Below are 13,013 nucleotides of genomic sequence, written 5' to 3' on the forward strand. Positions count from 1 at the left end.
ACATGGAACGGAATAAAGTAGAATAAAGCAGTTAAAGTTTATGAACTTGAGAATCTTTGAGCAGTTTTATATATATATATATATATATATATATATATATGCAAAACAATGACCATGAATGTGTAGATGATAGTCCCTGCTTTACGAGAAAGCTGGTATTTAGTAATTAAACCTTTTTGCCTTGACTCAGCCAAGCTACAGACAAATCAGACTTTGGTTTTTAAAGGATGGAGCAAGTAGCTGCTACATAAAATATACTTTTCCAATAGGAATAAGAAGCCATTTTAAAAGTCCACATCCACCTGGTGCCACGGGCACACACCTATAATCCTAGCTACTTAGGAGGCTGAGATCTGAGGATCGCAGATCAAAGCCAGCCCCAGAAGAAAAGTCCATGAGACTTTCATCTTCAATTAACCACCAGAAAACCGGAAGTGGCATTGTGGCTCAAAGTAGTAGAGCACTAGCCTTTAGGGAAAGAGTTCAGGGACAGCGCCTAGGCCCACAGTTCAAGCCCCATAAAAAAAAAGTCCACATCCATTCACTATTTGGTAGCTAAATATCTCAAGAATTTTTCAGCTTGTCTCACAGAGAAAGAAAGATGATCTCATATGTAATTTTCTTAAAGAATTATTTGTTCTACTCCATGCTTTTTGTAAAACATTGTAAAATGGTGCACTTGCAAGTAAAACCCACGACACACAGAAAGCTCAAATGGAACAGGGTTTAATTGCACATCCATAGCTGGAATTCTTGGTTTTGTCACTCAGTTTCATACCTCACTTGAATATGCTCAGGGCTTTTTGAACAGTCCATGAAAGGTGACAGGGATATTAATTTCCACTTCAGCCCTGGCAATTTCACTCAAGTCCTTGGCGTTCAAAATCAGGAGATATGCAGGTTTTTGTCCTGCCCCCGGGCTCACCACCACACTTAGCACTACACCTGTAAGCATAAGTGAATAAGACAGTTTTGAATGGAAAGGATCTCAGGTCTGTACCATAAATGTAACTTGAGATAATATATGACATATTACATTAACAAATATAGAAAACTTCATGACTTAATTTCTTGTTTTGACTTTTCTACCACCTGCCTCCATGGCCACCTAAAGGAGTCAATCTGTCTATCTATCTATCTATCTATCTATCTATCTATCTATCTATCTATCTATCTATCTATCTATCTATCTATCTATCTATCTATTTATCCTGGGGCTTGAACTCAGGGCCTAAGTGCTGTCCAGAAGTTCTTTTGTTCAAGGCTAGCACTCTATCACTTGGAGCCACAGGGCTAATTCTAGCTTTGTGGTGGTTAATTGGAGATAACAGTCTCATGGTCTTTCTTGCGTGGGCTGGCTTTGAAACATGATCCTCAGAACTCAGACTCCTGAGTAGCTACCAGTGTCTGGCTAAAGAAGCCCTTAAAACCCTTCTTTCCTGGACCACAATCTCCAGAAGGGAGCAAGTATGTCTGTGCTGCTCTGTGTGCTACCCAATATCCTAGCATACGAACTAGGTTATCATGGTGCTCATTAAACAGTGCATGAATGGGCCTGTATTCTTATATATAATGTAGAATATAATATTTATTCTACCTACTGAAAGAAAGCTGTAAGGATTAGGTGAAAAGTGTATGGAATAAGACTGAAGGAAGAAATATATTATAGCTAACTTCTAAAATCTATCTGAAAGCTGTCCAAACAAAGTAAGAACAACCTTTTTGTACTGTTGACTGAATGGGCTCTGCATGGAAAATCCTTTAACATGAACTGGTTCCACATTTATTTATCTCATTCTTCTTTGATTTCCCATATTTTAATCCCAGAGAGTATAACCTATTTCCTTGTCCCAGCTAAGTAAAGGTTACGATTGATACTTTGTGAAATAGAGGTGCGTCACCAGTGTAGAAGGCCATCCATGAGCTAATAAAGCCAATGAAAAAGGCAAGGCCCTGAGTACAAGCCTCAGTACCAGACACACACACACACACACAGATTGACTTGGATTGTACTTGAATTGTTCTGCTATAGGCTCTGGCTCTAGATCCCTTTTCAGCACCAGCATATGAAAATAACAATGCAAAACTAGAGCCACAGAGTTGTAAGCAATTCTTAGCTGCTAGAATCCTCCATTTCCTTGACTCCTCCATTTCCTTCGCAGAAAACATTTCTTACAAAAGTACTTTTGATCAGGAAGGACAAATACTTTGTAATTCTGATGCTAGTTTCTTTCTTTTCTCACTCATTTTGAGCTCCATCATAACACCAGAATGTGCTGAGCAATTTTTCTACTAGTAAACAACAAGATCTGATGACCTTCTTCCAAGAAGTTTAACTTCTTTAATCAACCTAACTTCTAATGAGTTAACACATAGAGCTCCAGTGAAAAGTGTTCTGACACATCCATGACTTGCATTACCATCATCTTCCTCCAGGGCATCTGGGTGAGAAACAAAGATGGGTTCTGAGGGATATGAATTTGGCTCTTGCCATACCCACGTTTCTTTAGTTTTGACATTCAGTTTACAGAGCTGTGTGTAAGAAAAAGAAATAAATTGATCAATCAATCACTTGATATACTTTGCTTGACTAGTGTGGGACTTAAAGGCCTGTTCCAATGTTAGCAAGATGGATTAATTACCCTGTCTGGAACGAAGTGATTCAAGCCAAGTCCATATGCATAGGTGTAAGGTTTCCCTCCATACTTCTGGTAATTGATTTGTGGAAACTCAAATGCTACAAAAAGCATACACATTTCAGAAAACCTTTAAGTTTTAAGCCTTCAGTTAATCTCTTTGTGTAGAAAATTTGCTCTCTTCCCATTTACCTTGACGGGGCCCTGAAAAGAGGACCTCGGGCTCCAGCCAGATGGTCTCATCACTGCATAGAATGGCTGTGGCAGTTGTGTTGGGGAGTGTCACTAAATTCTTGCCTGTGTCAGCCTGAGGGAAATAAAAAAGATCACAGAAACCTCAGGCAGAAAGGTGGGACACTCAAGTAATCATAAACATAGACTCTTAAGTTTTTCTTAAGTCAGCCCATAGGGAGAAACAGTAGGGAGACGCTAGGTAGGGGAGCTGTGGTTCAAGAGGGTGAGATGCTTCCCCGTGTGGCCTTGGGCTAACAATCATCAGGAAATCATATGACCTCCTAGGACATCAATTTGTTCATCCACAAAGTGATTCTGTTCTCCAAGGAAATTTAGGACCCTGAGAAAGGCTTTCTGGGAAAATGACTTAAAAAAAAAAGTCTTCAGAAGAACAAGACATCCGTTGCTTGTACAGTTAGCTTGTGTTTTGGTTTACTGTGAAAATACTCATCAAGTTCTGTTGTCAGAAAGAAGCAAAAATATAGAAAAAATATGATGGGCCAAATACTTTTTAAGACATTTATCTCAGATAAAACTCTCTTGAGAGTATTTTATGAAAAAATAAACAGTAGGTACCATGAGAAAAGTACAATAGAGGAAGGAGAATCAGAGATGTGAAGGTAGGTGAGTTGAAGCTGTAGTAGGTGGTCAGGTATCTTGGAAATCAGCAATGCATCCAAGCAGAGAGCACTAAGGTGCCAAGCCCGAGGAAGGAGGATGCTGAAAGTGTTTGGGAAGCATTGGAGACACTGAGCAAGAGGAGAAGCAGAGCTGCACAGAGAATTCAGGGCTAGCTTCTTAAGAGCCCTAGAGATTATTAGGAAGACATGGACTTGCCCTGCGAATGAGTGATGGGAAGCTGTTGGAGGAGCAATATGCTATGATTTGCTTTTAAAAGAAGTACGCTAGATGCTCTGTGGAGTCTCCCCTTGCCTATAGGGTGGATGCAAGAGTGAAGCTAGAGAAGCCAGTTTGTCTTACAGCAGTCTAGTCCAAACAAAATGGTTTCTTGCTAGTCTAGTAGCATTAGAGACAATGAGACTTGAGAGACGGAGTCAAGAGATTTCCCTACGGCAGGATTTCAAAGGAGGAGAGCTAGCTAGCATGGCACCAGAATGTTTGTCTGGGGCAACTGTTTTTCACAGCAAAGATTGGGATTACTGAAGGTAGGGTGACTTTTTTTTGTTATTGATGGTGAGAAAGAAAGTAAGGTTTTATCCCATCTTACCAAGCTTGTGGTATCTGTGGGATATCACATGGAGATTTGGAGTTGGCAGTAGGTTGTAAGAAGCTTTAGTTCAAGAAGTGGGTGATGTACAAGGGTTCTACTTTAACATATTAGTCTGTGGAAAGGAGTGAATACCCAAATGGATAGTAAAGGAACCCACGGACTGAGTTCAAATCCTTCCAACATGGCAAATGTTGTGTGGGTACCTGTTGGGGATAAAAGGAGTTGAGAAGGATTTTGTAAAGGCATATGTGAATGATCCATTTGAAAAGGCAGGCAGGAAGGAACTGGCAGAGATGGGGAGAATCGTGGGAGATATCCCTGAGTGGATTGGGGGGATGGGATAGTTTGGGTCTGGATAGGAAGATGGATAATTGGATATATGGATGCTGGTGGGTGGGTAGATGTGGTAGCGAGAGTCCATGGTTCTTTTCAGATTTCCTTCGTTTGTTCAGAGTAAAAGGGCACATAGTCATCATGTCCATATGTAGGTGGAGGTGGGAGGTATAAGCAGCTGAGAAGAGGAGTATGTGGAATATTTAGCTAGAAAAGTGAGAATGTAAGTGAAATGGGGAAATATAACAGTAACACTTGTGGCCATATATTTAAAATTGGACCAATTAACATGATTATGTGTTTATAGCACGTAAGTTCTAACTTGAAAGTACAAACATGGAGTGGAATAGATGATGTAATTTCACTGAAATTGTGATTTTTGACAAATTTGATAAACTAAGAAAGAAATGAAGATGGGTACAAGTGGGTAATCCTAATTATTGACCACAGAACTTGAATTGAGTGAGGTGGGATGGTAAATCCTCAAAGGAATGAAAGATAGTGAGAAAGTAATGTGCTCCATGGATTGGAAGTTCATAGTGGAGATTTTAGTAGGCTAAGTGATACAGAATGGCAAAGGTTGGCATTCAGAGCTGGTAATGAATGGAACTGAAATCATGGAAGAATCACAATCAGAGGTAACAGCAGAGTGAAGAGCATGACTCTGGGGGAGAAATGAAAGCAAAGATAGGAAAAGACAAGAACCGTGGAAGACTTGGTGTCTTCTGACTTGATGTCAGAAGAATCATGAGGCATACAAGGTGATTACAAGGAATCAAAGGGTAGGAGGAGAACTAAAGAGGGGCTGATCTAGAATCATCAGCAGATGATAATGATACTGAGGGCTAATATACACATATGTATAATGTTACTTGGCTATACAACTAAAATGATGTTAAAGATGGAGGTTTTAAGGGTGAAGGGAAGAAAACTGGTCTGGAAGGATAAAAGAGGAGCAAAGGTACCAATCAACTCCCAAGGTCAATGATGCAAAGACTATGCTATTATGTGGAGGAGAAATTGCCTCCCCTGGAAATTGCTCTGAGAACAGTCCTTGAGAAGATGCCAGAATTTGATGAAGGTGGAGAGTACACTCTGAAGTGAAAATATAGGGTTTTTTTTCCCTAGTAGTAGGTTATGAGTTAAGAGTAATGGAAGGCTTTAAGGATAAAGAAGGAATGGAGAAGATAATGAAATTAGCATTTGTAAAATGGGGCCTGAAGTACTTAGTAGTTATATAGGGAAGAGGTGAGTATATATACATATTTTTCTACTTGCATGTAATCAAGGACAAATGTGTATGTCAAACCTGTTGTTTATATGGTTTTGAATTGAGTTGTTTTCCTGTTTTGTCTTTTCTTTTACTAAATTTGTGGGAATATAAAATTGTTACAGATTTTTATATCACAAATTTAGTAACCTCCTTTTTTAAAAATATAATTTTATTGTTATTATTAAGGTGTTGTACAGAGGGGTTACTGTTTCATAAGTACACTTCTTTTTGAAAATGTCACCCCTTTCTTTGCTTTCGATTTCTTTTTTAAATTTTTAAACAGTTACATGTATCTTTGATGCAGCAATCTTACTTCTAAGCATCTTCTTATTGATATATTTGCATGTGTAAAATAACGTATATACAAAATTATTTCTTGTTGTTGTTGTTGTTGGTCATGGGGCTTGAACTCTGGGCCTGGGTACTGTCCCTCTTCTCTTCAACTCAAGGTGAGCACTCTACCACTTGAGCCACAGCACCACTTCCAGATTTTTCTGTTTATGTGGTCCTGAGGAATAGAACCCAGGGCCTCATACATGCAAGGCAAGCACTCTACCATTGAGCCCCCAAAATTATTTCTTGTTAACATCATTCATAGTGGCTAAAGACTGGAAATAATTTTACTTCCCAGAAGTTGATTAAATGTGTATATTAAAGAAGAATAGTGTAAACTGAAATAATCAGTATAGACTGTAAACAATACTACATACTGAAAAAGTACTCAGTATACTCTGTTAAATGAAAAAAAGTGGCATTGGAGGCATGTCTCAGTTGGTAGCGTGCCAAACAGTGGGCGAATGTGTCTGGTACCTAGTTTGAGTCCCAGTTTTGGACCCCCCCCCAAAAGAAGGAAAGTAATGACTGCTGGGTGTTGGTAGCTCACACCTATAATCCTAGCGATGCAGGAGGCTAAGATAGGGAGGATCACAGTTCAAAGCCAGTTTGGGCAGGAAAATCCATGAGACTATTATCTCCAATACCCCTCAAAAAGCCAGAAATGGAGCTTTGGCTCAAATGGTAGAGCACTAGCCTTGAGCACAGAAGCTCTGAGTTCAAGTCCCAAGACCAGCACAAAACCTTCTATAGCCAGGAGCTGGTGGCTTACACCTGTAATCCTAGCTAGTTAGGATGCTGAGATCTGAGGATCATGGTTCAAAGCCAGTGCAGGCAGGAAAGTCTGTGAGACTCTTATCTCCAATAAACCAATCAGAAAACCAGAAGTGGCACTGTGGCTCAAGTGGTAGAGTGCTATCCTTGAGCTGAAGAGCTGAGGGATGGTGCCCAGAGTTCAAGCCCCAAGAACTACAAAAACAAAACAAAGCAAAACAAAAAAAAACACAAACAAGAACCCCTCCCCCAACCTTCTGTAGATATTGAAAGCAGAAGATGAATATTGAAAGTTAATTGTTATGTATGACAATGGGATATAATAATTGTATAATTTTATATGTAGTGTTTATATTTTCTTATATTTGCATAAAACAAATAAAAGAAAGATACCAACAAAAGTTACACATAAAAAGTGAAAGAAATTGGATGGAAGAGATGGAGAATATGACTTTCCAGTGTATACCTTTATATGTATCATTTATACCATTTGAATGCGTTGTCTTTCAAAAATAGTGTTTTTAAAGGTACCACCATTATTAGTTAAAAATTAGTTTATTCTGTGATCTCTTCTCAACCCTTCTCAATCTTCTGAGACTTTTGCTCCCCTGACAACGACCACTTTCAGGGTTTGTTTTTTGGTCTGCATCCTTTTCAACGTGTGTGCTATGAGCAGTGCTGAAGCCCTCTCCAGCCCCAACCTGGCAGTTCCTTTCTTAGAGGTGAGTAGGGTTCTTTGGCAGCTCTTTGTGCTTCTTCTGGCTTCTTTGTTTCTACTACTTTGTATACACTCTACTACTTTCTATACTATTGTGTTTACATGTGATTTTTTTTTCTCTTTTACTGTTCCCAAGCTATCAAATTTCTCATTTCAAAACTAAGCAAACTTCTTACGTTTCTTTCACAAAATCATTTTGAAAGAATAATACACCCTTCCCCCCTTTTTTGGTTGGTGTTGGGGCCTGAATTCTGAGCCTGGGTGCAGACCCTGAGCTCTTCAGCTCAAGGTAAGTGCTCTACCACTTGAGCCACAGCATCACTTCTGGTTTTCTGGTGGTTAATTGGAATTAAGAGTCTCATGGGTTTTCCTGCCCAGTATGGCCTTGAACCACAATCCTCAGATCTCAGCCTCCTGAGTAGCTAGGGTTACAGACATGAGCCACCAGTACCTGGCAATATAATTCCCCCTATTGGTAATATATTTGATCATTTTTCCAATACTAAAAACCGTCAGCTTTTCTTCTGGTCAAAAATTTGTACTGTATCTCAATTGCCTTCCTTTTCAAGAAAGTACAATCAATGGAAACCATACATTCACAAAAAGCTGACCTTTTTCTTTATTTTAGGATGTACTTCCTTAAATGATTCTCTCTGTCTCTCTCTGTCTCTCTTTGTCTCTCTCTCTCTGTATCTCTCTCTCTCTTTCTCTGTCTCTGTCTCTCTCTCTCTCTCTCTCTCTCTCTGTGTCTCTCTGGTGCTAATTTGGGGCTTGAACTTCGGGCTTATATGATGTATCTGAGCTTTTTTTGCTCAAGGCTAACACTCTCTCTACCACTTAAACCACAGCAATATTTCCAGCACTTTTTCTTGTAGTTAATTGGAGATAAGTGTCTCACAGACTTTCCTGCCCAGGCTGGTTTTGAACCAACATCTTCAGATCTCAGCCTCTTGAGTAGCTAGGATTACAGGTGTGAGCCCAGTTATTTTCTTTATTCAGGTACTTTTCATCTTTATATACTCCATCTCAATTATACTATAACAGAGATTTTAGTCTCTAGTCTCACCATCATCCAGTCTGTCCTGCATAATATTTCCAGAGTGACTCTCCTAAAACTAAAACACAGGCCCCATTTTGCCACACACATACCATATATGTTCAGAATAAATCAGAAGATCCAATTACTCATTCACTGATTAAGCTCATTACAATACCATTCCAATTCTTTTTTTTTTTTTCAGTCCCTCTTGCTAAACACTCATCTCCCCTATGCTCCTAATACAACCAATGACTGTATGTTTCCATGTCCTTTTCTAACTCCAGGCCTTTGTAAGAGCTCCTTTGCCTATTATAGGGCTCAATCTCTTTGCCATTCCCTCAACATTCTCCATCTTCACAGAGCTTACTCATTGGTTAGGAGCAGTAACAACTGGCTCTAAATTCTAATTTTTTTTTACTATGTCTGATCTAATCTTTGATTCAGAGTTTCATATTCCATGTAGCTGTCTCCCTCCCTTTTGAACATAGTAAGAAGAGAAAGTAGATATGTATGTGCTTATATGTGGAAATTACATTTTTTCTTAGTTTCAACTGGTATATCTGGTTTAACTGGCATTTTGTTCTGTCTCCCTAAATAGTCCAGATATTAATTTGGTTATTTTGAAAAGTTAATCATGGAATAGGGTAAAGGAAAAGTAAAAATAAAAAACAACTCCCTCCCTAAATATATACCGTGAATTTCAAATGAAGAAAACTTGGGGAGTGGCAAATAATTTGGAGAAAGCAGTTTTCCAAAGTTCTCGCATCTACTTAAAGATCAGATCTACTGAAGAGGAATATGATAACCTTCCACTGTTCTTACTGAAATTCCATTTCCCAATGAAACTCATATCATAGAGGAAGGGGCTAAAATTCAAAAGACACACCTAGAGCCCAAAGGAACTTTTGGTTGAGAACATTCTCTGCTTTTCAGTCTCATTTCTTTCTCCTAAAAATAATTTCCCCTTCTCTATAAGTATCTACAATTCTCTTCCCTCTCTGTTATGAAGAGTATTTAAGCCATACCATTTGGCTTTTGAGTTTCATAGTTTATGAAGTTGTTTCAGTTGCCAAACTATCAGAGGGAAGTTTTGAACTTTTCTACAACTATCTAATGCTATTAAAGCTTTTTTTTTTTTAAACTGGTCCTGGGCTTAATTCAAGGCCAGAGCCCTGAGCTTTTGTGCTCATGGCTAGTCCTCTATGACTTGAGCTACACCTCCACTTGTAGCTTTTTTTTGGTAGTTTATTGGAGATAAGAGTCTTGCAGACTCTCCAGACTAAGGCTGGCTTTGAACCACCATCCTCAAATCTCAGCCTCCTGAGTAGCTAGGATTATAAGTGTGAGCCACTAGTGCCCAGCTGTTAATGCTTTTAGACCTGTAGTGATATTTTCAAATATTTTAGAAGACCAGAACAATGGAATTATTTCCCTAAAATAGTACTTTCTGATGCTTGCTTTCTCCAGAACTTAAACTTATTGTTTACAAAAAGATCCTAAGAATTGGTGGGCCTGCACTCTCTTGGGGAGCCTATGCTTTTAGAAGGGTTTTGTAACTGAAAGAGCCATAGATTCGGGAACCTGCCTGTCATCCTGCTGTGCTGCAGTTGTTTTTTCTTCTGTCCCATCATTCTTTCTTCCTTTGTAAAACAAAAGAAGTTTAATTAGTTTAAAGCTCTTTCCAAGCTCTCACATTTGAAGATGTTATGCATAAACATGAAGCAAGAGATGAACTCCTGAGAGAGATGGAACATTCTGGTTGTATTTGACGTCTGTGTAGACAGAGGTTACCTTGTCAATGTTCAAAGGAAGGACGTATCTCCTAACTTCAGGTTGAGGAGCCTTTCTTGCATTTCTTTTCACCTCTTCCCAATTCTCACGTAAGTTGGATAAATATAAGTAATTATAAACAAATTCAAATCTGTAAAAACAAAAATCAATCATAAACATATTTTTCCCCCTCAAAAGTCTTCCTATGTAGGCTCTCTGGCCTCAAACAAACGATCTTCGTGCCTTAGCCTCCTAAGTGTTCACTACCATACCAGGGCAATTACAAAGTAACATTATAGAGGAAACTCACGACTTTTAAGAGAATCTGTGCCTGCTAGTTTTTTATTCTACAACCCAGACTTCTATTGACATGGGCCTATTTGAACTCTAGTGGATATGTTTTAATAACAGCAGCCTTTCAGTAACTTGGGTCATTTGCAAAAAGCATGTTTCTTTCTCCCAGTCCAAAATGAGTGGGATTCAATGCCCTCTAGACATCTTGTCAAGTATATGTTTGCTTCCAGGTCACAGAATCTTTTCTTTTCATGTCTTCTTCATGAGTCCAGTTAGTTTTCCTTCATTAACCATGCTTTGATTTTCAGTTGGTGTTTTCTACCGCTTTTTTGAATTATTTGGTTTTGTGTTGACTGTTGTATACCTCTGGCTTTTTAAAAAAAAATCTAATTCAGATTAAACATTAATTTACATCTATGTTTGCCTCCTCTTTCTAGAAGCAACTGGAAATGGAACACTTATCAAATATCCTTTCTTACCCTTTCCAGCAGCAGAGATCCACAATGAGAAAACCATCATCTTCATAAGTGTTAATATGGTGGAACAAATTGAAAGAAGAGGTCCTGTATTTATTATTGAGGTACTTCCTTTGTCTTTTGTGAGCAATGTGAATCCAAACCTTAAAAATTAAGGAGAACAGTTTTTGTTGCATTTCAAAAGGAAAAAAGCACACATTATGAAATGCAATTTATGCACTATCACAAACTTAACAAGTACATTTAAACTCACCCCCATGGTTTCATTGGACTCAAAACAGTCCATGTAGTTGGCTCCCCAAAGACTCCAGGATGACAGAAACTTGAACAGGTTAATTTTGACAGGTGTCTCCACAAAAACAATGTAGTTGGAAGTCAGACCAAAACTGTTTCCAGAAACATAAAGGGTTTGTGAATGCAAAGGCTGATTCTCAAGCTACAAATAAAACCATATGTACACAAGGTATGTTCAGTTCAATGAATCAACAGTGCCTCCATGAAATTATTTAAGGTTTACATTTACTTGTTGGCAAGAAAGCATCATGATTGGGACTAGTATCAAAGGAAGCGAAGCAGAGCTTTAAACTTTTGAGTTTTCCTGAAGATTTGTAGCAGACCTTCGAGTTACCTATGGACATAAGATGGCTTGAATCGGTCACTGCAGGGGAACTGTACAACGACCTCTGACTTGCTTATTGGATCTTCCTTGTCTGAAATAAAGGAGTTTTAAAAGGCTTTGGAAGAGCCTCTTATCTTTTTTAAATACAAAGCATTTTTAAATAATTTAATTGTTAATAGGTATTTAATAATTTTAATTTTTAAAATAAAAAAAGCATCAGGCAGGTACTGCTATTTTCCAGAGCTTATTTTCATTTTCTCATTCACTGATATAGCTTAGTGAAATTTTATGTGAAGCTGCAATTACCCAAGACAATTCAAATGGTAGCAAGTTTTGAAAAGTTCACTCAAATAAGGATGTGGAAAAATATTATGGAGTCCCTTCTTCCAACAAATGGTAGTGGATTTTAAGTCAGAGAAGCAAGGCAAAGATTTAGTAGGATGAAAATGCCTTTTACAAAATTTCAAGATGTCTATGCAGTATAGGATAGATGAGTTTATATTATTATCTCTATATGTAATTCTTACACAAGTAAAAATTTATATAAAGTCAGTGGTCCTCCAGTGGAATATGATATACATGGCTTCTTAAAATATTGATTGTATCCCTACTGCCAGAATTTCTTGTTCAGTCTGCTCGGCAAGGGACTTAAGATTTCTATTTTTAATAGGTTCCCAGATGGTGATGCTACTTGAAAAACTATGCTTCAAGATCTGTATTTCATAATACTAAACAAAAATCCACATGGGATCCAGTCATTCTGTCATCAAGATGATGACATCAAGATAACAATGAATGTGTTAATGAGCAGAAGATGGATGGAGAAGTCTGAGTACTCTCCTTTCTGTTTAAATTCTTTCCTCAACTTACTTGTAGGTTTGGAAATTAAACACAAAATACTGCATTTTTATATATAGTATATATCTCTATCATAAATACAGAGACACTTATTTATGTTTGGGATATGAATAAGTATTCAATACAGGTTTGCTGAGCTGCATGTGATAGTTTACACCAGTAATCCCGGCACTCAGTAGGCTGAGTCAGGAGTTCCAGGGTGGTCTGAACTACCTAGCAAGATTTGTCTCAAAAATGGGATTGCATAAAGTTGCAGAGCTTCTGCAGGGCAAATGACATAGCTAGCAAGATCAATAGAAAGCCCACGGATTAGGAGAAGATCTTTACTAGCCATACAACAGACAAGGGTCTCATATCTAAAATATACTTGGAACTCAAAAAATTAAACCCCCCAACAACAAATCCTCAAAGAAACAACTGCCCAA

At 38.2% G+C, this 13,013-nt stretch overlaps 1 protein-coding gene across 1 annotated transcript in view; it reads right to left on the minus strand.

The window, feature by feature from the left end:
• Positions 1 to 527: 527 nt before the first annotated feature.
• Rpe65 (retinal pigment epithelium-specific protein 65kDa) overlaps positions 528 to 13,013 on the minus strand; it is a 24,103-nt gene continuing 11,617 nt past the window's right edge. The window contains exons 7-14 of the mRNA XM_013020557.1: positions 11,740 to 11,821; positions 11,365 to 11,497; positions 11,115 to 11,254; positions 10,363 to 10,492; positions 2,829 to 2,943; positions 2,643 to 2,737; positions 2,421 to 2,532; positions 528 to 945 (exon numbers count right to left, since the gene is read on the minus strand). Of these exons, the coding sequence (XP_012876011.1) occupies positions 794 to 945; positions 2,421 to 2,532; positions 2,643 to 2,737; positions 2,829 to 2,943; positions 10,363 to 10,492; positions 11,115 to 11,254; positions 11,365 to 11,497; positions 11,740 to 11,821 (959 nt within the window). The 3' untranslated portion in view covers positions 528 to 793. The remainder of the gene's footprint in view (positions 946 to 2,420; positions 2,533 to 2,642; positions 2,738 to 2,828; positions 2,944 to 10,362; positions 10,493 to 11,114; positions 11,255 to 11,364; positions 11,498 to 11,739; positions 11,822 to 13,013) is intronic.

The sequence above is a fragment of the Dipodomys ordii genome, unplaced genomic scaffold, assembly GCF_000151885.1.
Source record: "Dipodomys ordii isolate 6190 unplaced genomic scaffold, Dord_2.0 Scaffold51, whole genome shotgun sequence".
Classification (NCBI taxonomy): Eukaryota; Metazoa; Chordata; class Mammalia; order Rodentia; family Heteromyidae; genus Dipodomys; species Dipodomys ordii.